This window comes from Heloderma suspectum, chromosome 6 (assembly GCF_057233095.1).
Source record: "Heloderma suspectum isolate Gila_16-S chromosome 6, 16-S_ref, whole genome shotgun sequence".
NCBI lineage: Eukaryota > Metazoa > Chordata > Lepidosauria > Squamata > Helodermatidae > Heloderma > Heloderma suspectum.
The window spans coordinates 16581152-16604754 of NC_139463.1; the positions used below are offsets into that span (position 1 = coordinate 16581152).

Sequence of the window (23603 nt, forward strand, 5' to 3'; positions counted from 1 at the left end):
TTGTAACCTAAGAAGCAGGCCTACTCATATCTGGACTAGCCTGGGAAAACACCTCCCCCACGTCTGATGATTCTCCTTCAGAATCTGAACTGCTATCCCACTCCCTGCACTCAGAGACACCCCTGACATCGAGGGTGACTTGCTCAACAGCCCTCTCCAGACCCTGGACCCAGCAGTGTCTGAAATGGTCTGTCCCGTGCATTGGCTCCTGAAACAGGGGTGTTCAGAAACCAGTCACAACAGTTTCCCTTTTTAAAACAAACAAACACAACCTTAAAAATCCTTAATGGGGTGTTTAATCTTACAGTGGGTTTGGTTATAGGCTGGCTGGGGGCGGGGTCTGGGGGTTCTAGTCTAACTCATCTGGAGGGCACCAGGTTGAAGAAGCCTGCTCCAATATTTTACAAGCAAAACGTGGGGCAGGTTTGTAACCCCCCTCAAGCCCCATGCCAGATATCACTGCCCAAGTTTTCCCCCTAGTATTACACTTTTGCTGAAGGCTTCTCCTCTTGCTTTATGCTGTGTTCCGTTAATCTGCAACCCCCCATTTTCCACATATTAAAACACAATGTGTGTGTGTGTGTGTGTGTGTGTATTTGGTGAAAGAGACACTACAAAAAACACCACAGCCCTGCAATAGGTTGTTCATCAGTCAAAATACTGCAGGAGGTGGAAAGCACATGCTCTTACATAGAATCATAGAATAGTAGGGTTGGAAGGGGCCTGTAAGACCATCAAGTCCAACCCCCTGCTCAATGCAGGAATCCAAGTCAGAGCATCCCTGACAGATGGCTGTCCAGCCTCGTCATGATTGTGTTCAATAGCTTGAAGTTAGAGACCTCTCTGTTGAAATGCATCAGTGCACAGGAGGCAAGGCGCGTACACACGCGTGCACACCCACACCCACACCCTTAGTGATAAAGGCTGCAGTGAGTCAGCCCCATTGAACACAGGAGGACTTTGGTGATTGTGCTACTAACTTCTGTGGAGGGAACTGGATCTGACGAATGAATGATCGCTTTAGCAAACAACTAACACAGTGTTAACAAGGCATCCTCCAAAGGCAAAAATAGCAGAACAAAATAAGAACTGTGCTTTACCGGTGGGGCAGGGACCAGAACACATGAATTGACCCTAGTAAATGAGAACAATTGGAGCACACAAGTGGGACCTGCAACAAAATGTTGCAGCGTGAAGTGCCAGCCAGCCATGCCCTTTCCCATGTATTCCATTCCATTCCCCCTCTCCTCCCCGCCCCGCCGCAGCAGTTACCTACCATTCCTTGGCCACTGAGCAAACTGGATGTTTTATGTTGTTTTTTTGTTTTTTGCGCGCGGGGGGGGGGGGGGCTGTTCTAAAGATTCCCCCACCCCCCTGCAAACCCTGGGCTTTTCCCGAGCGTGCCGCTCCTGGATAGTGCCGTTTCGGCTACCTAGGACCCGCGCCAGGAGAATGAGCTTGCTCTTCTCATATAGGAGCAGTTAATGGGGCGAGAGGGTCTTGGCCGGTCCTGAGAAGAGGGGTGTTGCAAGCGTGTCCGCTGTTTCCATCTGTCAAACAGCGAAGGGCATGTAAGGTTACCGGAAGCAGGGTCCCCCCAAAATAGGGACGACCTCCTGGAAAATAAGGACGGCGTGTGAAAATCAGAAGAAGCGGCGGCGGCGGCAACAGAGGAAAGCGTCACGCCCCCGCCAGCCAGCTCGCCAGCCAGCTCGCCAGCCCGTGCTCGCGGCGCTCCGTTTCCAGCGCCAGATGGCACCACCGTCGCAAGCGCGCCGCGCGGCCTTCCCTCTCCGGCTGCCTCTTTAGCAGGCAGAGACCCAGGAAGCGCTCGGAAGACCCTGCAGCGAGCGTTGTCGCCGGAGAGGGGCGCCGGCCTCGCGACGCGTGCGGCTTTTCCGACCCCGGCGGGGAACTGCAGGGACTGCGCGGCGGCGGCGCTTTGCAGACAGCCCCGGCCCGCCCGTGGCGCAGCGGCGCGATCCGGTTCCGCGAGGCTAGCCGGTCTCCCATGCAAAAACAAGAGGAGGACAGATCATCCCCGCGGTGCAAAAAGGAGGGCTCTTTTGCCGCGTTTGCCAAGTGCGCGCGCGGGCGCGCAGCTCCGGTTGCGGCAAGCAGCGGCGGTGCGCCCGGGGGACGGCTTTGTGGAGTGTTTCTTCCTCCCTCGCCTCCCCGCAGATGCCCTTTCGCGCCCCCTTCATGCAGAGCCCGCGGTTAATCGCAGCGCGCAGTTTGCGTGCGGGGGATTTTCGTGCAAGTTTCACCCGCCTCTGCTGCGTCGCCCTGGTAAGGCTGCGAAGAGCTGGCTGAACCCTTTGCTTGGAACGGGCCAAGCAAGGGCAGCATCGTGCTATTTAGGTATTAGGAGATTATATATGTACATGTTCAACTTTGATAAGCGATGAGAAGCCTTGAGTTGACAGCAGTGAGGTTGCTGCACGGTGTTTAAGGAGGAGGAAGGGTAGGAGATGTTAAGGGCCCGCGAACCGGCCGCTGGTCCTGGCAGCGGCTTGGGTGACATGGTGGCCAACCGAAAACTGATGGCCCTGGGGGCCGTGCTGGGCTCGCTGCTGGTGGTCCAGCTGCTGGTCAACGTTTGGCTGCTTTGCCTCCTCTCTGGGTTGCTGGCCCTGCTGGGCGGATGGCTGGGTTCCCAAGTGGTGATTGGGACCAGCAACAAAATCCACCTGGAGAGATTCCTTCTCCTCGAAAGCTACCCTCAAAACCCGGAGGCGGAGAAGCAGCTGGATGCGGAGATCGAGAACATGATCCGGAAGATCGTTCGGGATTTCGTTTCCTCCTGGTACCAGGCCGTGAGCAGCGAGCAGGGCTTCGAGAATGAGGTGCAGAAAGGGATGATGGGCCTGGCCTTGGAGCTGAAGAGGAGGATGGCGCTGGTCGACAAGCAAGCCTTGACCCAGAAGGTGCTTCTGCTTGGCGGTTGCCACCTGCAGACCTACAAGAAGGCCCGGGAAACAGTGGAGGAGGCGGGGGGCCCTGGAGACGTGGCTCAAAGAGCCGACCGGCTGTGGCGAGCGTACCGCGAGCTGTTGGTGCCGCACATGGCTGTCCGGAGCCCAGCAAACGAGGTGGAGCACACCCGGCGCATCGTGGACTTGCTGCTGCGCACCTTGGTTCCTGAACCGCACCTGGAAACGAAGACCGGGCGCTTTGTGGTGGTGGAGCTCGTGACCTGCAACGTGCTGTTGCCCATGATCAACAAAATGGCGGACCCCGACTGGCTCAATCTGCTGCTGATTGCGATTTTCTCCAAGATGGGCGGTCGAGTCGCCGGAGCGAATGAGAACGCGGAGGCGTCATCCTCGGACCAGGCCCTTTCCCCTGGCCAGCCTGCCATGCTCCACTCCTTGCTGCTGGTGTCTCAGTTGGAGGCCGCCCCAGAGGCCAGGGCTGGGTTTCCAAGGAGTTCTGAGCCTTCGGTTGGTGACGTACTGGATGGTTTGGAGTGCCACCTGCCAGAGGGGAAAGAACCCATCAGCAGAGAGTTGAGGGCTGATGTAGATGAAAGGAGAGCCAGTAGCACATCCATGCCCAGCCTTCAGCCAGATACCCTGGGGTCCTTTTTCCCATGTGAAGACATGGAAATTGAGTCTCCCGTGTCCGACGTAGAAAAAGGCTCTGGCCCCATGGCCCTCGTGTCTGCTGAGGGATTCCTTGCAGGCTCCCTCGCTCTGGGGGGACCTGATAGCTTGGATCAAGAGGATGGTCTGGCAGTCAAAGCCAGGTGCGTGGAGGATAATGCTGGCGCTAGCTCTGAAGCCAGCCTTCAGGCCACCTCCCTGAGCCCGTGCCCGGACATCCAGATTGAACCGGCAGCTGAGGAGACCTTGGCTTCCTTGACAGCTCTTCTGGAGGACTCGGAAAAGGCTTTCTTGAGGCGGCCATCCTACTTGGAGAAAGAGTTGGTGTCTTCCGAGAGCCTGGCGCACAGCCCTCAGGATTTAGCGCAGCTGCCGGGCTTGCTCTCTTCCTCCCCCACTGCCCCCCTGGGCACTTTCAGCTTTGAGCCGCTCAGTAGCCCGGATGGCCCAGTCGTCATTCAAAACCTGCGGATAACTGGCACCATCACTGCCCGGGAGCACAGTGGAACGGGCTTCCATCCCTACACCTTGTATACTGTGAAGGTACCCCGATTCTTCATCTCTTTGTGTTTTGAGCGGGTAGGCGAGGGGTGCATCCAAAACAGGGCAGCAAGATTGTTAATGGGGACTGGCCAACAAGATCACGTTACACCAGTACTTTTCCAGCTGCGCTGGCTGCCAGTCCATTTCCAGGCCTGATTCAAAGTGCTGGTATTAACATTCAAAGCCCTAAACGGCTTGGGGCCAGGTTATCTGAAGGATCACCTCCTCCCATATATGCCTTCCGGGACCCTAAGATCATCCTCAGCGGTCCTTCTCCATGAGCCCCTGCCAAAGGAGGTGAGGTGGGTGGCTACCAGGAAGAGGGCCCTTTCTGCTGTGGCACCCTGGCTGTGAAATGAGCTCCCTAGAGAGGTTTGCCTGGCGCCTACGTTGTACTGCTTTCAGCGCCAGGTGAAGAGCTTTTTATTTTCCCAGTATTTTAGCAATTCCTCTGTAGGGATGGCAGAGAATTCTGCCATGGGTTTCGGTGAGGCCGAATGCCAGTGCATTCGGCCCCCCAAACTCCGTGGCGGAACGGCCTGCCACCCCGCCCACCCCCCTGCAGATCCCCCCCGGGATGAGACTTACCTGGGGCAGATCTTCCGGGCGGTGGCGGCTTCGGCGGCGGTAGCTGCGGCGGCCGGTCTTCCGACTGGCTGCCGCCACCGCCATTTCCAGTGTAAAAAAAAAAAAGACGTAATAGGCTACGTAAAGATTTATGTAGCCTATCATGGCTAGGTTAAAAAAAAACAAAAAAACCACGACGTGATAGGCTACGTAAATCTTTACGTAGCCTATCACGTCTGACTTAAAAAAACCCAAAAAACGCATGTACGCAAATGGCGGCGGCTATGGCTGCCGCCATTTGCATTCCTTATTTTGGCCCATCTTAGTCTACATAAATATTTACATAGACTAAGATGGCAAAAATAAGGGGGAACGCAAATAGTGTCCGCTACGCTATTTGCGTTCCCCTTATTTTCGCTGTCTTAGTCTACATAAATATTTACGTAGACTAAGGCGGGCCAAAATAAGGAACGCAAATGACGGCGGCCGAAGCTGCCGCCATTTGCGTATGCGCATTTAAAAAAAAAAAGATTTACATAGCCTATCGCGGCTGACTACAGGGACGCAAACGGCAGCGGCTACGGATGCCACCATTTGCGTCCCTGCTAGCCAGCGGCCGGATGTCCGGCTGCTGGCGGAGCCGGCCGGCGGCTCCGCGGAATCTCCGCGGATCGGAGCTGGCCAGCCAGGATTCCGGGGGGAGGGACGGAGTGCCTTCCCCCCCCCCAAGCGGAACCCGGCAGAGCCAGGTAAGGCCAATTTCGTACATCCCTATTCCTCTGCATTGCTGCTAGGTTTTATTCTGGTTGTACTGTACTGAAAACTTTGCGGTTTTAAGCTTTCATATTTTATATTGTTTTATGCTGCACTTTGTGGTTTTAATTTTTTTTTTTAACTGCCCAGAGAGCTTCAGCTATTGGGCGGTATAGAAATGAAATAAATCAATACAATAAAATAAATCTGGTTTCTTCAGATGGCCCATTCCCCTGACCACTGATCACTGAGTGGTTTCCCAGCTTTATGCAGTTTTTTACCCCATTCTAAATGGTTGAAACACCTCTCCTAAGGTTTAGTTACTGCAGTAAGAGCTTTAAGCTGAAATATGCAGGGGGGGTTGGCCCCACCCCCTTTGCCTTTGATCCTGCCCACCACTGCAATGCACCCCCCGAGAGCTTTTCCAAAATGGAACTCAGGCAGAAAGAGGTTCAACACCCCTGGAGCAGGCAGAAAGTAGAATCTAGTATGTCTGTACATCAGTCATTAACATGGCAGTTGATGTTATCTTTTTAAAATTCTTTCTCATAACTCTTGAAAGGTCTGTGCTCTAGAGCTTTCCCTCTGAAGTCTTCTGTGCTTTCACATAGCCTCCAGTAAGAAAGTTGATGGTCTTCTTATCTCCTTGCATATGGACAGTCTTTTCTTTCCTACAGTATGAGACAACTTTGGACAGTGATAATACTAGCGGTCTCCAGCAAGTGGCATACCACACTGTGAACCGGCGATATCGAGAATTCTTGAACTTGCAAACCAGACTGGAGGAGAAGCAAGATCTGCGGAAGTTCATAAAAAGTTGGTGCTCAGTTATGCTTTCTGCAGGACCTTTTTGTACAGCCCAGTCCTATACATGTCTACTCTGACATACGTCTTACTGAGTTCAGTGGGTTTTACTGTCAGGTAATTGGGTATAGGATTGCAGCCTCTGCCTCTCTTTCTATCCTCTGCTTTTGATGTTCTGCTGTTCTTATATTTTAATATTGATGGCGGGCATTTTAATCAATTGTTTCGCCACCCTGACAATTCTTCGGGGTTGAAGGGCAAGGCAGAATTCAATTAAATTAAATGGAAGGGTTTGAAGGAAGTTCCAGTCTTAAAATGGCCGCACCCCAGGATGGCCTTAAAGAGAGACTGTTAGAGATTAGGGAGTCTGGAGAATAAATCAGGGGTGAGGAACCTGTGGCCCTCTAGATTTGTTTTAAACACTGTACAGGATACTTTAGCACAAGAACTAACAATAACATATATAATCACAATAGTAATAATACCCTAATAGTTCAAAATGGCTAAAAACTTCTCACCTGCAGCCTTGAGATTGTTTTAGGAGAGTGAAGGAGAAATATATTTTTTGCACAACGTTAGCCACAGGAATGGCTTTTGGAAGAACTCCTTTGACATCCATATTAAAGCTAGAGTGCACATTAATTAATACAACTTCACTAAATCTGAGCTGCTGGAGAGCTCAGAGCTACAATCTCACCTTAAATTTCAGTTACGTAGCTGCCCAGGATTAGTAGGGTTAATCCATAAAGGGCACAATCCTGTGCATGTTTAGACAGAAAAAAATTCTACAACTTCCAGCATTCCCCAGCCAGGCATGGGGAGCTGGAGCATGCTGGGAGTTGTAGGCCTTTTCTCTATCTAAATTTGCATGGGATTGCCACAGAGAGGAAGGCCAGGATCTCTTCTCGATCATCCCAGAGTGGAGGACACGGAATAATGGGCTCAAGTTACAGGAAGCCAGATTCCGGCTGAACATCAGGGAAAACTTCCTGACTGTTAGAGCAATACAACAATGGAACCAATTACCTAGGGAGGTGTTGGGCTCTCCCACACTGGAGGCATCCAAGATGAGGCTGGACAGCCAACTCTCAGGGATGCTTTGACTTGGATTCCTGCATTGAGCAGGGGGTCGGACTCAACGGTCTTATAGGCCCCTTCCAACCCTACTAGTCTATGATTCTATGTACCTCATGTTTACAATAGCTAGAAAAAGCTTGTTCAGCATGGACACATTGAAATCCATTTGTGCCGCCTGCTTTTCAGTAGTGGAGTTTTACTCCCATGGAGACTCTCCAGAGCCTGAGCAAGTTTCAGAAAGGATGGCCTGTTCTTATTTCAGCTACTTTTCGCTGCCCCATGGTTAAGCATATCTATGTGCAGGGGATGGTTCATACTTGTTGGTTTTTTTTTTTTCTTTAACTTTTGTTATTGCATAAACAAAGCCAAACAAAAAATAAACATTTTACAAGAATAATAATAATAGTAATAATAGCAAAGTTTGTTTGAAATATAATTTAATATAATTCTTTTTAGAAATTGAGAAACAGAAATGAATTATATTTAAAAATAGAATTATTTTTAAAATAATTTAAAATTTTAAAATAATTTTATTTTTTTAAAAATAAACAGCATACCTAATTTAAGCGATGTTCTATTAAAACTAAAAGAAAGAAAAGAAAATGCAAATGTTGTTGGACCACAACTCCCATCATCTATAACCATTGGCCATGCAGGCTGGGGCAGATGTAAGCTGGAGTCCCACAACATCTGGGAGGCTTGTGGAATTCAGCTTGTGGAATTCAGCCCCCCTTACCTGATCTTTTCTCCCAATAAACACTACCTTTACCCTTGCTTCCACCATGAGCTTTACAATTGACTGCAGTTGTGTTTTATATACACCCTCTTTGCACCAAACCAGGTCTGCACTAGTGTGCAGAGAGGGATTTTTGCTGCTCTCCTCTGACTTCGTAACTTTCTTCTCCTGGAGACTCAGCAGTGTTTGAGCCTGTGAGTCTTCCAAAAGTGGAGTGACCCATCTTTATTCAAGCTGGCTTTTGGTAGCCAGGGGTCAGGTAGAATAAAAAACACCTTGCTACCCATCCTGGGATGTTTGGAAGGGGTGGGATACAAGTCCTAAGTGAACAAATACATTCTGTAGTATCTCAGATTTCCCAGCACAGATTGTGAGTGAGTGAGAGGTAGTGTCATTGCTGGTGAGGATGGAATTCACACACACACACACACACACACACACACAAACCCTGTGGGTAAGCCACACACAACATCTGTCTGCCATAGCTCTGTGCCACTACTCACTGTCTCCCCCCAAAGAAACAAATGAGGCATGTTGTTTTTTTGTTGGACTGACAACATCCAACAGTGTTTTCTGTGGTAGCTCCCATGTTATTATTGAGTTATGTTGTAACATTGGTTTAAAACTGTATTTTTGTTATTGTAAACTGCTCTGAACTTCTCCGGAACTGGTGTGTAAGTATTTTAAGAAATAAATAAAACAGATACGTTTAATATGATTATTGTTGCCATACGTTTCTCCTTCATTTTTAAATTTCCAGATATAAAAGGTCCAAAGAAGCTCTTTCCTGATCTTCCGTTTGGTAACATGGACACCGACAAAGTGGAAGCCAGAAAAAGCCTTTTGGAGTCATTCTTGAAGGTGGGAACTGTTTCTTCCTGTCATGGCACTTAAATAGATGTGGCAGATGTTGTTGTTGTTATTATTATTTGCAATGATGACAAAAGTGTACAAAAGTATACAGACAAATAATTGGACCAAGTATTATCAACAATTTAACAATAGAGAATATAAACAAATTTACCAACAAAGCCATCAAAGATCGCAAGATTCCCAGGAGCAGAAAAACTTGCACATTCTCTTGATTCGTGTTTGACCAATACATTAGAAATAAGGACCACTTTTCTATAATCTATTATTTTGTTGTCTTCCCTCCCTAACCCTTACTATATTAGTGAACTTAACTATATATATTATTTCCCATAATTTAATAATCCAATCATCAATTGTGGGGGCTTTATCCCTCCCCCTTTACAGATACCAGCATTCTGGTGGCGATCAGTAAATGCACTGTCATCTCTATGTCATCAGACAGAACAACTTCCTTTACATAACCAGAGAATAACTAGTGGATCCAGTGGTAGTCTATACATAATATGATTTCAATTTCATCTATCATCTTTAGCCAATAGTCCTGAATCACTGGGCAAAACCAGAAAATACCGGCCATATCTGCGTTAGACATTTTACATCTCCAGCACCTGTTATCAACCCTATGATAAATACGGTTAGGCCTTGTAGGCATTAAATACCAGCAGAGGATAAATTTTGAAAAGTTTTCTTTCAGACTTGTACTAATAGCTGTGATATATCATTCGAGATCTAAGTCCAGGTTGTTGTTGTTATTTTATAAACCGTATGCGGGGGACTTGGTAGGCACAGTTCTTTTCTTTACCCTGTCGGACCATCCAGACAGCAAGGGTGGGGGCTGGGAGGAGAGTGGGCCTTCCCAGTGTAGTAATGCAAGGAGAAATCCGTGACTGCATGGTGCAGTCAGCGGGAATTGTTTTGGGCCCGGGCAGCCATTTTTTCTTTTGCTATGTAAAACCACGGACTAGAGTTTAGGGAGTATGTCCTGCTCTCCTTGGTTTTGGTGTTAGGTGTGACTGTTGCTAACCCTGGTTAAAATGCACCTGTGCGTGTGCTCCTAAGCTTACTGTGAGAGTGTTTTCATCTTCCAGCAATTGTGTGCTATTCCTGAGATTGCCAACAGTGAGGAGATGCAGGAATTCCTGGCCCTGAACACGGATGCCAGAATTGCCTTTGTCAAAAAGCCCTTCGTGGTCTCCAGGATTGACAAGGTAGCGTGTTCCTAGTGGAAAGCTCTCCTAGAGAAAGACGATTAAAAAAAAAAAATCATTACTGTATAGCTAAGAGTCACTTCTCAATGTTCTGCCACATTGCAACGTGAGCAAGAAGCAGAACCCAAGGTGGGCTATGCAGATGAAGAGGTGGGGCTATGCAGATGGTGGTTGGCTCTCCATTCTCAGTGTCTCCCATGGAGCTGTTCACACAACACGCTAACCCACACTCAGTGGTTGAATGTGGGTTGTTGATGAACTTTGGGTTGTTTGTTAAACTGTGGGTTAGCGTGTTGTCTGAACCCAGGACATTTTCCACAGGCTGGCTTGTTAACCATGCAGTGTGACTTACCTTTCTTGAACAAGCCACCTTGAGAACCTATGGGTTGTTGTTGGGTTGTTCAGGGTGTTGTTGGGTTGTTCAGGGTGGTTAACAAGCCACACTGCGTGGTTAACAAGTCACCCTGCAGAAAATGTCCTGGGTCCAGACAACACGCTAACTCACAGTTCAACAAACAACCCACAGATCAAGAACAACCCACACTCAACCACTGAGAGTGGGTTAGTGTGAACAGCACTATTGAGTTCTGTATGATTTGACAGCGTGACTTTGTGCATGTTCCCTTGGAAGCGAGTCCCGCTATGTTCCATGGGCCTTACTCACACATACATCTGCATAGGATTGCAGCCTAAGTAAGTTAGCTGCAGTCTGGCATACTGCTGAGAGGGGGTAAAACCTGACTTTCAGCTCAAATGCTGGTCATTGTGGGGCAGATAGAGCACTCACCCTTTTACAAAGTCCCATGGGGAATGGATGAAAGAGCTGGCTCTCTGTAGCCTAGAGAAGAGAAGATTAAGGCAGGACAGGATAGCTGTTTTCAAATATCTGAAGGGCTGTCCCGTAGAAGGTAGAGCAGACATGTTCTCTGTTTCTGCAGAGGTCAGGACTAGAACCAGCGGGTGGCAATGGCAGGGAAGTAGATTTTGGCTCAACATTGGGAGAAGCTTTCCAATGGTAAGTGGTGTAACTGGACTGCCTTGGGAGGTGGGGGGGGGGGCGCTTTCTGCTGGAGGTATTTAATTGGTGGGTGGACAGCCATTTGCCAGGATTGCTGTGGTTGCATCCTGCATTGCAGATTCTGTGTTGAACAGTGGGTTGGACTAGACAACCTCCAAGATCCCATCCAACTCTACGATTCTCCCTTATAAGTGAATTTCAGACATCCATTTATGTAGGGAAAAGCCAGGCAATAGCTGGGGATAACTTTGCAGCATGGGAAAGGCAAAACCTGCCCAGCGCTCTTGATTGGATGTGCCATCACCAACAAGGACCCTAACCTTCTGCACACACAAGATTCCTGCAACATACAGGTTTCCCCACCATGTACACATGCTTAGTCAGGGCCATTTTTAGTAATGTTCTTAAGATGCTGTGAATCTCTCTTTAGTAGGTGCATCACCTTTTTAATTTTTTTTGTCTCTGAAGGCCCCTCTCTGCTCCCTCATTCTCTTGCAGATTGTAATGAATGCCATTGTGGACACATTAAAAACAGCGTTTCCCAGGTCCGAGCCGCAGAGCCCTACGGAAGAACTCAGCGAGGCCGAGGTGGATGGGAAGTCGCAGACGGATGGGAAGAAGGCTACGAAGTAAGGGTGCTCTTGAGGCTCAATCCTTCTGCTAGGGCCAAATTAGATGCGGCACTGTTCGCACCATTAGCAGTTACACGGCTGGCTTTTTGACAGTAAATTGCAAGGCTTGGTTATATGAAGCGGTGGCTGTTAGTAGTGCAGGCTTTCGCATGGGCCTGACACCCCTTGATATTTCTCTAGAAAGGGCAGCCAAGAGCCTACATAAGGTAACCTTAGGTAAGGGCTGCATTTTTATCACTACTCGTAATGCTTGAAACTGCAGGTTCCATGTTTGATTGCTCCCTCTTGTGAAAAAAAAAAAAACCCCACAGAAAGCACATAGGAAAAAAAAACATAGAGAGTAAGCATGATAGGGAGAAGGCTAGGCTGAATCTTTCTGCTATGCTAGCTTTCTACATTCAAGGAGTTCGTTTTGTGAGGGAGCATTCAAATGTGCAAATCCCTAGCGCATGTACACACACCTGCTCCTATAGCCTGAAGTGGTACAGTCTAGGAACGGCTTTACCGCTTGACTTGACTGACTGTATAAACAGCACGCAGTGGTTGCAAAATAACCAACACAGCCAGGGTGAGCTAAGAAGCATATTTGAGCCCATTGAGAGCCAGTCTGATATAATGGTTAGAGTGTTGGACTGGGACTCAGGAGATCTAGAGTGAAGTCAAGTGGGCCTTAGGAAGCATTAGTAACAACAAAGCTAGTGGAGATGGCAGTATTCCAGCTGAGCTATTTAAGATCCTAAAAGATGATGCTGTTAAAGTGCTGCACTCAATATGCCAACAAATTTGGAACACTCAACAGTGGCCACAAGACTGTAAAAAGTCAGTTTACATTCCAATTCCAAAGAAGGGCAATGCCAAAGAGTGTTCAAACTACCATACAATTGCGCTAATTTCACATGCCAGCAAGGTTATGCTCAAAATGCTACAAGCTAAGCTTCAGCAGTATGTGAACCGAGAACTACCGGAAGTACAAGCGGGGTTTCGAAGAGGCAGAGGAACTAGAGATCAAATCGCCAACATTCGCTGGATCATGGAGAAAGCAAGAGAATTCCAGAAAAATGTCTATTTCTGCTTCATTGACTACGCTAAAGCCTTTGATTGTGTGGATCACAACAAACTGTGGCAAATTCTTAAAGAGATGGGAGTACCAGATCACCTTACCTGTCTCCTGAGAAACTTGTACAGGGGTCAAGAAGCAACAGTAAGAACCAGACATGGAACAACCAATTGGTTCAAAATTGGGAAAGGAGTACGACAAGGCTGCATATTGTCACGCTGCTTATTTAACTTATATGCAGAGTACATCATGAGAAACGCCGGGTTGGATGAATCACAGGTCGGAATTAAGATTGCCGGGAGAATTATCAACAACCTCAGACACGCAGACGATACCACCCTAATGGCAGAAGGCGAAGAGGATCTCAAGAGCCTCTTGTTGAGGGCGAAAGTGGAGAGTGCAACAGCTGGTTTGAACCTCAACATTAAAAAAACGAAGATCATGGCCCCATCACTTCCTGGCGTATAGAAGGGGAAGAAATGGAAGCAGTGACAGATTTTACTTTCTTGGGCTCCAAGATCACCACAGACAGTGACTGTAGCCATGAAATTAAAAGATGCTTGCCCCTTGGGAGAAAAGCTATGGCAAACCTAGACAGCATAGTAAGAAGCAGAGACATCACCTTGCCGACAAAGGTCCGTATAATCAAAGCTATCGTTTTCCCAGTACTAATGTATGACTTCCTAAAGGAAATCAACCCTGAGTGCTCATTGGAAGGACAGATACTGAAGCTGAAGCTCAAATATTTTGGCCACCTAATGTGAAGAGAAAACTCTCTGGAAAGACCCTGATGCTGGGAAAGACTGAAGGCAAAAGGAGAAGGGGACGAAAGAGGATGAGATGGCTAGATAGCATCACCGATGCAATGAATATGAACTTGAGCACACTCCGGGAGAGAGCTCAGGACAGGAAGGCCTGGCGTGCTATGGTCCATGGGGTCACGAAGAGTCGGACACGACTGAACGACTGAACAAATGTATGGCTGTGAGAGCTGGCCTATAAGGAAGGCTGAGCGCTGAAGAATTGCTGCTTTCGAACTGTGGTGCTGGAGAAGACTCTTACGAGTCCCCTGGACTGCAAGGAGGTCAAATCAGTCAATCCAAAAGGAAATCAACCCTGAGTGCTCATTGGAAGGACAGATACTGAAGCTGAAGCTCAAATATTTTGGCCACCTAATGCAAAGAGAAAACTGACTGGAAAAGACCCTGATGCTGGGAAAGACTGAAGGCAAAAGGAGAAGGGGACGGCAGAGGATGAGATGGCTAGATAGCATCACCGATGCAATGAATGTGAACTTGAGCACACTCCGGGAGAGAGCGCAGGACAGGAAGGCCTGGCGTGCCGTGGTCCATGGGGTCACGAAGAGTCGGACACGACTGAATGACTGAACAACAACAAGGCCATGAAGCTCCCTGGGTGACTTTGGGCCAGTGACTGACTCTCAGCCTAATCTACCTCACAGGGTTGTCGAGAGGAGGAGGACCACGTAAGCTGCCTTGAGTTCCTTGCAAGAGGAAAAAAGCCAGGATAGATATGTAATAATAAATAAAATATAAAGACAAGATAATTATTTGGCCATTCACATGAGGTTCTAAATCCTGATTTATTTATTTTCTATCCCAAGCACCACATGTTCTTCAGAGATAACCAGATGCAGAGGCCAGCAAACACTTGGCATGCTTATCTGGAGGACTAACTTCAGCAAAGTTGTTCAGTGTCTGCCATTGCTAAATGTTACTGAGTCCATTGGGTGGGTTAACAAGTCTTTGCTGGAATAGTGGGAGCTGTAATGCCTGTGTTCATACCTAATGTTTTTCCTGGAAAGAGACTTCACCCCTGGAAAGTAATCAAATGGGAAGGGGCGGGGGGAGGGAAGATAACCACATTTCTAAAAAAATCTTGGCAGGGGAGTGGCATTCTTTAGCAATAAACTAAACTTTTTACTTCATTTTGCAAGATCTTTCCAAACCATTCAGGCATCTCCATATTTGTAGGTTCAAGAGAGAAATTTGGCAGTCGGGTTTGCAGCCAGATCCGGGGTGCGTTTACACGGAAGGAAGTCCCACTGCGTTCAGCGAGACATCCTTCCTAGTAAGTGCGCTTTGGAATGCTGCTTCCAAATTGCCCCGCCGAAGCGGGCTTCGTGCGTAAAACCCAGTGCCCTGGGGGGCGGTGGGGGGGAACCTGACAGTTTGAAATGCTGCACGTTGTATACAGTTCTGGATGTCTCATCCCAAAAAGGATATTGCAGAGCTGGAAAGGGGGCAGAAATAGGCAAGCCAAACCATCAGGAGGGATGGAGTACCTTCCTTAGGAGGAAATGTTTGAAGGAGTTTGGGGCTATTCAGTTTAGAGGAAAGGTGACTACAGCCAGTGTGGTGTAGTGGTGAGAGTGTTGGACTGGGAGATCTGGGTTCTAGTCCCCACTCAGCTATGGAAGCTCACTGGGTGACTTTAGCCCAGACACAGACTCTCAGCCCAACCTACCTCGCAGGGTTGTTGTTGTGAGGCTAAAAATGGAGAGGAGGAGGATTGTGTATGCCGCCTTGGGTTCCTGAAAGAGCAAGAAAGGCAGGATATAAATGTAATAAATAAATAAATAAGTAAGTAAGTAAAGGGAGAGCGGCACAGGTTTATAAAATGATGTACGGCATCGAGAAAGCAAAGAGAGAGAGAAGTTTTCCTCCTTTTGTAATATTAGGACCCGGATATCACTGATGCTCTGGGCAGAGGAAGCATTTCTTCATCCACGTTCGTATTCCGGGGAGGGGGGGGTTCACTGGGTGGAAATGCTGGGACTTTAAGGTAAGCAGGGACAATTACATCATCTCCCCCCTCCCCCCCAGCTTCCCTGTTCCCTCTTAGCTTAGCTCTCGGTGGGGGAGGAAATGGATTTTCCCAGCATAAATATATTGATGTGAACTATCCCTGTTGTAATGCAAAGTATCTTGGGATGAAGTGGCATTGAATGGATAGTTAAGACCCATCAGCTTTACAAAATATATACAAAAGACATATATCATATATCTTACGAAGAGAGAAATAGATGGATCAATACAGCTGCATTTTTGGACTCTCCTTGGGGGTGTGGCTATAGGGACGGCCATGCTGAACTCCTGCACTTCAGAATTTACTGGGCATAAGAAATGTATGGAACCGTGGTGGAGGCACTAGCTTCAGTGGCTTGAGGAGGGTATTAGACAAACATACAGAGGTGAAATAGAACTGCTGCGTGCAGAAGTATTATAGCTCTGAAGAATAGTTGCTGGAGGAAAAACAATGGGAGGGGGTCATTAATGCTGCATCCTACTTGCAGCACTCCCAGAGTGTCTGGTTGAGCAGCGTGAGAAGCAGGACGTTGGACTAAATGAACCCTTTGGTGTGATTCAGCCGAGATCTACTTAGGCTAACAACTAGGGGTGTGCGACTCTTCCCCCCCCCCCCCCGAAGAATTTCTCTGGCCTTACCAATGCTCTTTTTTCAACTTCCCTTCATCCAAGGTGGACCTTCCAAATTCACTTCCATTTGGCCCCGTAAAGCCATCTGGATATATGACTACATGGGAAACAACATAAACCTTTCTTCTTTCGTTTAAATATTTTTTATTTTTTATTTAATTAATTCAGTACACAATCCTGTGCATCTTTAGACTGAAAAATGTCCTACATGCTGGCTGGGGAATGCTGGAAGTTGTAGGATGTTTTTCAGTCTAAACCTCCATAGGATTGTTCCCTAAAGCATTTTTATCCCACTACTCTGCCAAAAAGGTTCCCAGAGTGCCTTACATACAATCAATAAAAACAAGATGGTCCCTGCCTGCAGGCTTACAATAAAAAGAAGGCACAAAAGAAAAAAGGGATGGCGAGGGAAGAGGCGGGGAAAAAGGATGTGGTCTTTTGCCAGAGTGGTGGAATAGCTCTGTTTCCCATCTCATATCCCTCTGCTTCAGCCTGCTGGTATGACTTGTATACTGTCTTTCAGGGCAAGAAGCCATCTCAAGGCAGTTCACCTATAAAATCATGAAACAATTAAAAAGAGAAAAACACATTTTAAAATGAAGCATAAATTGATTGATTGATTGATTGATTGATTGCATTTCTATACCGCCCCATAGCCGAAGCTCTCCGGGCAGTTTACAGAAATTAAAACATTAAATACCATATAAAAAGTTTAAAAGCCATTAACAAAAAAGCACATAAAACCACACAAACAATATTAACAAACAACATATATGTAGCTAAAAACATTGAACTACCAGTCATAACTAAAGACACATCCAGGACCAATTAATTTAAATGTAAGAACATTCTGTTCCTTCCAGCTGCTGAAACTTTTGCTGATAAATAAAAATAATGGTGACAGTTAAAATTAAGACCAGCACATTCATTCAGTTGAAAGCAGATTGGAACAGTCTGGTCTTTCAAAAACAATCAAAGAGGGAGCCAAACACACATCCTGTGCGGGAGAGTTCTGCAACTATGGGGCCACCACAGAAAAGGCCTTGTCTCCTGTGCCTGCTAAGTTGATGGATCTTAATGGTCAGCTTGGTTCACATGTGTATATCCATTGCTGTAGAATAACTTCCACTTGTGAATGGAACTTAATAGATACACCACTGATGGTGTATCCATATCCTTTCATGCTACCTCAAAACACAGTGTGTTGGTTTCTGTTGTGGTTTTTGTTGTTGTTGTTAATGTTTTCATTTCACTTTTGCCCTGAAGCTAGATAACATTTTTTTAAAAATTTTACTTACAATCAAAACATCAACAGTACACAATTCATACAGTTTGTATTACATTGCTTGTCAGGTATATTAGTAGATATAGGAGACTTTGAGATGGCATGTATGATTGTAAAATAAGCTTCATATTCAACAGCTACCAGTAACGTTCCTGTTTTCGATTTCCAGTCTTTCTCACTATTATTCCCATCCAGAAATATGACTGGATATTCAGTGGAGCTTTTATTCATATAAGTTATAAACGGAAACCACATTTCCATGAACCTGTCTTTTTAAATTGTCCCTCTGATTAATCCTTTATCCTGTGTGAACTGTTGCAGCCAGGGCTACTGTGCAGGTTTTGGGAAACCATCCAGCCACTGCATATCCTCCACTTGTTTTCCAGTACCATGCTATTTCCATCCTTGCCGTTGCTAATAATAGCAACGTTCGGTCTTTTTGCAATTGCTGCTTCTGTGTGTCATCAAAAATAGATCAACGGACTAACAGCAGCGTGCTGTGCATTGTTTGCTTGGGGTAGTGGCTCACCGGTAGAGCACATGCTTTGCATGCAGAACCTGAGTTCGATCCCCAAGTTCTCCAGGTAGCACTGGAAAAAAAAAATTCTGCCTGAAACCCTGGAGAGCCTCTGCCTGTCAGCGTGACAATACTAGGCAAGAATTGTCACAGTATAAGGCGGGTTCCGATGTTCCTAAAGAGTTGAAAATAGAGATGTACGAAATACCTGAACTGTACTCACACTCTGACCAGCAATCACCAAGGAACATACCTGTGTGAGCTCCTTGGAGGAAGCGCAGTTAATAAATCATAATAATTTCGGTTTTTCTCTTTCCCAGGCCTCGGCTGAGGTTTCCATCCAGTAAAATCGCCCCGGTTCTGAACGTGCCCGGAGCACAGGAGAAGATTGCATACTCTTTCAGGGAAGGCACTGCTGTAAGTGTTTATGCATATTTGAGGAAGGCTGGAGGAATACTTGCAACACACCCGCCCCGAAACTGGCCACTGAGTCGTCGCAGAAGGCAGCTTTTGGCTGGGCTGCCTCCCCTTTGCTCCACTGTGCTGAGAAGGTGACGTGACGTTCCTCCCTGCCCCTCCTCTTAGGTCTCGGAGTTCCTGTCCCTGGCAAGAATGGAGTCCTTCATTCAGAAGCGGGAACGGCTGCTGGAGGCGGCGTTCAGCGTGGGCCCGGAGAGCGAGGGAGACGGAGTTACCGATGCTCCTAAACCTGTGCCACGTTTGGACGTGAACCCCGTGGAGTTGCCACAGCAGCCAGCAGAGGGCTGCAGTGAGCCTGGTGAGTCTCATCTCCCATTCAAGCGTTTGCGTTCAGTCTTGTTTACCTCACATGCCGTCCTTTTTGACAACGACTGTGAGCCTCTAAGACGGGCAGCCAACCTTTTTGTCCCCAAGGGCCACTTGTGGTGGATGGCAGGCCAGGGTCCTTGTGCCAACAGTGGCCGTGGGCAGAGCCAGTGTTGATCGATGCCTGAGCTCCCCCTTTCTCCCTTGTACACACACACACACACACACACACACTCTCTTCCTCCCAGGCACTGCCTCCAACACAGATACATACACAGATACACAGGAGAGCCGATGTGGTGTAGTGGTTAGAGTGTTGGACTGGGACTTGGTAGAACTGGGTTCTAGTCCCCACTTGGCCATGAAGCTCTCACTCAGCCTAGCCTACCTCACAGGGTTGTCGTGAGCCTACCTCAGAGGGTTGTTGGGAGGACAAAAAGGAGAGGAGGAGGCGCATGTGAGCCTCCTTGGTTCCTTATAAGAGGGGGAAAGGCGGGATATAAATGATGATAATAATAATACTACACACACACATATTCCCTCCCTCCCTGCCTCTGTCACACACACTCACACCCCTTACCTTCCCCCAAAGATTGATCTTCATTGGGATCTTAGGGGAGATAAGGGTTACACTTCCCCCCTCCCAGGAACCCCCCTCCCTGGGTTTTCTCCCCCTGCTCTGAGAGGAGAGATGTCTGCTCTGGCCCACCTTGCTCCACGCTTTCCCTCTCAAGAAGATTCTTGAGGGAGAACCCACAGGGCCCTGTTAACACTCGGGGCATAGAAGGCCTGGAATGTTCTGGAAAGGAAGCCTCTGAGGAATGTTGTGGATGTGTTTTTTCAAAGATGTTCAAAATGTGCTGGCTTAATAGACCTTTCAGAGTGACCTGGGCAGGGGGAATGAGAGTCAGGGGAGTAACTGAGGCTGAGCCACAGCAATCCATTTAACTGGGATGGTTCCTGGTTGGATGTTTGTCCTCGTGAGGCCTAACCTTCTGTTTACGAGCATTTGACCCTTTCCCTCGCTGCTTACTCTAAACATCCACACAAGAGCGAAGCTTATCCAGAGGTAAAACTGAATTTGTTCTCTGCCTCGGTGCATTCTGGGAGACAGTGTAGGCAGCTGCCTTATTCAAGGAGGCCTATTATCATTACTCACAATAACTCCTCCAGCTTCATTTACTGGTGACCTCCAGATTGTGTTGGGCCTCACATCCCATCATCCCGGGTGGCTAGCATGGGTTTATGGGTTCCCAGAAATATTGGTCAAGTGCAGCAGGTCTGTACAACTTGTGATCTTTCGAGCTTAACTCTGCATACCAGCTGTGTATGATACGTTTCTGGCCTTGTTTAGGGTTGTGTGTGTGTGTGTGTGTGTGTGAGAGAGAGAGAGAGAGAGAGAGATTGTTTCCTGGGATTACAAAAATGGGGTGGTTGAGCAACTGAGAGGCCACAGTGTGTGGTGGGTGCGCTACATGTGGTTGGTAGGTGAAAGTTTTTGCAGGTTTGGTCAATCTTCAGTGCTTTTCAGAACATAGCATTCTTTTAGGTGGTTGTTTTTATATTCATCCTATAATAACCAGCAGCTTACGGTTAAAAAAAAAAAGTACAAAAAATACAACAATTAAATAATACCATTCCAAAACACAACAACAGTAAGGCATCAGTAATAAACACAACAACAGTAAGGCATCAGTAATAAAACATCAAGAGGCAGCAGTGCTAAAACTTTTGGGAACTTCACAAACGCAGCTGGTTACTGATTAAAAGCTAGCCTAAGTCAAGTGTTTGCCAACCGTCAAAAGAGGGGCATATCTGCACCCTAAGGGAGTTCCACAATCACAGTGCCACCACTACGAAGGCCGTGCCTCTTATCCCCACCCCCCCGATCTCATGTATTCACAGAACAGACAGCAGGACCTCTGAGGTCAGTCTCAAAGGCCAGGCAGGTTCATATGGCAGCAGGTGGTTTCGAAGGGAGCTGCCTCCCAAGCTGTCTAGGGCTTTACATATTGGCACTTCGGATCGAGCCCAGAAACAAAGAGGCAGCAGTGAAGCTGAAATAAGATCAGAGTTACATGCTCCAGTCTTCACATGCCAGGCTTAGACCTGGAAGAGCGGGGATCCCAGGAGGAGATGGGCATGCAGGTTCTTGTGAGTTCTCCTTCTGCTTCTTTCGCCTTAGTGTCCAACAGAAGGATTTATTCTGGAGGAGGAGGAGGAGTTGTTGTTCTTCTGGGGGACCTTGCAGCTCACAAGCAGGGGGGCATGGACTCAGTGACCTTCCCCTGCTGTTCTTCCCAGCCTCTGGCATTCGGTGATGTAGGTGGGAGCTGTTGCGGAATGGGGTGCGCCTGTTGACTGTTCCAGCCACTCAGCCGGGCTTTCTTCCAGGATACGCTATCCCATTCCACAGCAGTTATATCCCATTCCTCAGCATTCTGTGCCCACTGAGCATGCTTGGTCCCCTTGGGCTGTTTGGGGGGTTCTCCCCCACCCATCTGCACGTTAGGGTGTCTTTATTTCCTAAAGAGTTTTGGGTGCATCTGCAAACCTCTTATGCGTGGATGGCATCATTTTGGCTATGCAAGGAGAGGGAGAATTGAACGTTATATGAATTAGTACATTATGTGTTTGTATTCCTCTGTGGGTCGGGGCTGTAGCATCATGGCAGAGCACCTCCTTGGCATACTAAAGATCCCAGATTCAGTCCCCAGCAAGGACTGGGAAAGCTTCCGGCCAGAAACCCTGGAGATCCTCTGCCAGTCAATGTGGACAATCCTGAGCTAGTTGGACCAAGGGTCTGACTGCGTATAAGGCAGCTTGTACTGCTCCCATTTAATTCAGAACTTTAATTCAGAGCCATGAGGACTGGAATCTTGCTTTACTTTTAGGGGAAGGGCCATAACTCAGTGGTAGAACACATGCTTTGCATGCAAAAGGTCCAAGGATCCGTTATCTCTGGGCAGGGCTGGAAAAGAGCCCTGCCTGAAACTCTGGAGAGCCGCTGCCAATCGACGTCATCCAGCCTGAGCTCGATGGACCAATGTCTGAACTTGGTGTAAGGCAGCTTCCTGTGTTCCTTCCTCTCCTGAACTCCCTTTGATGTGGCAAATAGCAGAGGCCTTGCAAGGAGATGTTTGCTCGGTGGCTGACGGCCTCCACTGCTAAGTCCAGACAGCACCATAAGGTGGCAGCAGAGACGTGAATTAAAAGAACCGTCGTCTGTGTGGTAGGCGAGGAACAGGAAGAGGTAGCAATAGTGAACTAAGGGCGTAGTTATCGCACTGACTTAAAATCGTTGAGTTGTCCTTACCTCTCCCCAAGGAACACCGGGAACTGTAGTTTTATGAGGGAGGAGGGGTTGTTTAGGGATCTCAAACGATGATTCCCAAGGCTCTTTGGGGAAAGCTATGACACTTAAACACAAATTCATTGAGTAGGCAATGCCATTGTGTAGGTAATTATAATACTTACCGTTTTTAATTTAAGTGTCCAAAGTGCATAGTTAACCCATGGAATTTGCTACCACAAGACACAGTGATGGCCACCAATTCGGATGGCTTCAAAAGGGGGTTAGATGAATTCCTGGAGGAGAAGGCTATCAATGGCTACTAGTCCTGACGCTATATGCTACGTCCAGTATCAGAGGCAGTGTGCTTATGTAACAAGTTGCTGGGGAACATGGGCAGGAGGGTGCTGCTGCACTCGTGTCTGCTTGTGGGTTTCCCATGGGCAGCTGGTTGGCCACTGTGTGAACAGCGTGCTGGGCTAGATGGACCTTCAGTCTGTTCCAGGATGGCTCTTCTTATATTCTTATAAGATAATGCACTTTGTATGCATTATCTCACTGTAATCCTTACAACAACCCTGTAAGGTAAATCAGTACTGTTATTCCCCAGTTGGCAGGGGGAGGAGCCAATTCATGGCAACGTCAAGGCTCGGATGGGGACTTCCAAAACCATAGCTGAGCCTTTTAGCCTCTACGCTACACCAACTGTCAAATATTTGTCTTCCTTGCCTGGTCTTTCAGGAACCCAGTTCCTGAAGCTCCCACACCTCATCCGTTTCGAGGCATTACGTTTCCAACCCACCTAACTTATGCCACCCTTCATTTCTGTTTCCCTTTCTCTACACACGTGCCTTGCAGCGCATGTATATGCGTGCTCCATCCTTTCCATGCCGGCCAGCGCAACACATGTCTGCACACTTCTGGCAGCACAGTGACTACCCAAAGCGCATTGAATCCAAACCTCTCTGTTGCATGGAGTATTCACCCAGGAGCAGTGGAGGCCGGTGCCCCCTATTTCAGTGGGGCAGAGAATCTGCTCTGGGCTTCAGTTAGAACCAGTCAGAATTCTAAAGGATCTATCCACAGTGCTGAGCCCCAAAATGGGTTCAGCACCTTGGATAGCTCCCTTAGAGTTGTGACTGAAACCCAGAACGGATTTACAACCCCACTGAAATAGGAGCCACCAGCCTCCACTGTCCAGGAGTATTACCTGCTTTGGTCACCCCAGATGAAAAGGTTTCTCTCTAAACAGGCAGAGTCTGCTTGTGTAGCTGCAATGTATCCACCCGGTGGACTTTGGGGTGAGCAAGTTCTGTGGCTACTGTAGAGCCAAGTATGGCTCATCAGCCATCCCACTCTGGCTGACTTGTATTCTTTCTGGCTATCAGAACA

At 47.8% G+C, this 23603-nt stretch overlaps 1 protein-coding gene across 2 annotated transcripts in view; it reads left to right on the plus strand.

Annotated features, from left to right (window-relative positions):
* Window positions 1-1467: 1467 nt before the first annotated feature.
* SNX19 (sorting nexin 19) overlaps window positions 1468-23603 on the plus strand; it is a 54088-nt gene continuing 31952 nt past the window's right edge. Inside the window, exons 1-7 of one of the 2 annotated variants that reach the window (XM_084803642.1) lie at window positions 1468-4148; window positions 6146-6284; window positions 8846-8946; window positions 10047-10166; window positions 11683-11813; window positions 18454-18550; window positions 18719-18911. In XM_084803642.1, coding sequence (XP_084659768.1) covers window positions 2472-4148; window positions 6146-6284; window positions 8846-8946; window positions 10047-10166; window positions 11683-11813; window positions 18454-18550; window positions 18719-18911 — 2458 coding nt within the window. In that variant the 5' untranslated portion in view covers window positions 1468-2471. The remainder of the gene's footprint in view (window positions 4149-6145; window positions 6285-8845; window positions 8947-10046; window positions 10167-11682; window positions 11814-18453; window positions 18551-18718; window positions 18912-23603) is intronic. The other variant, XM_084803643.1, reaches the window with a different exon arrangement.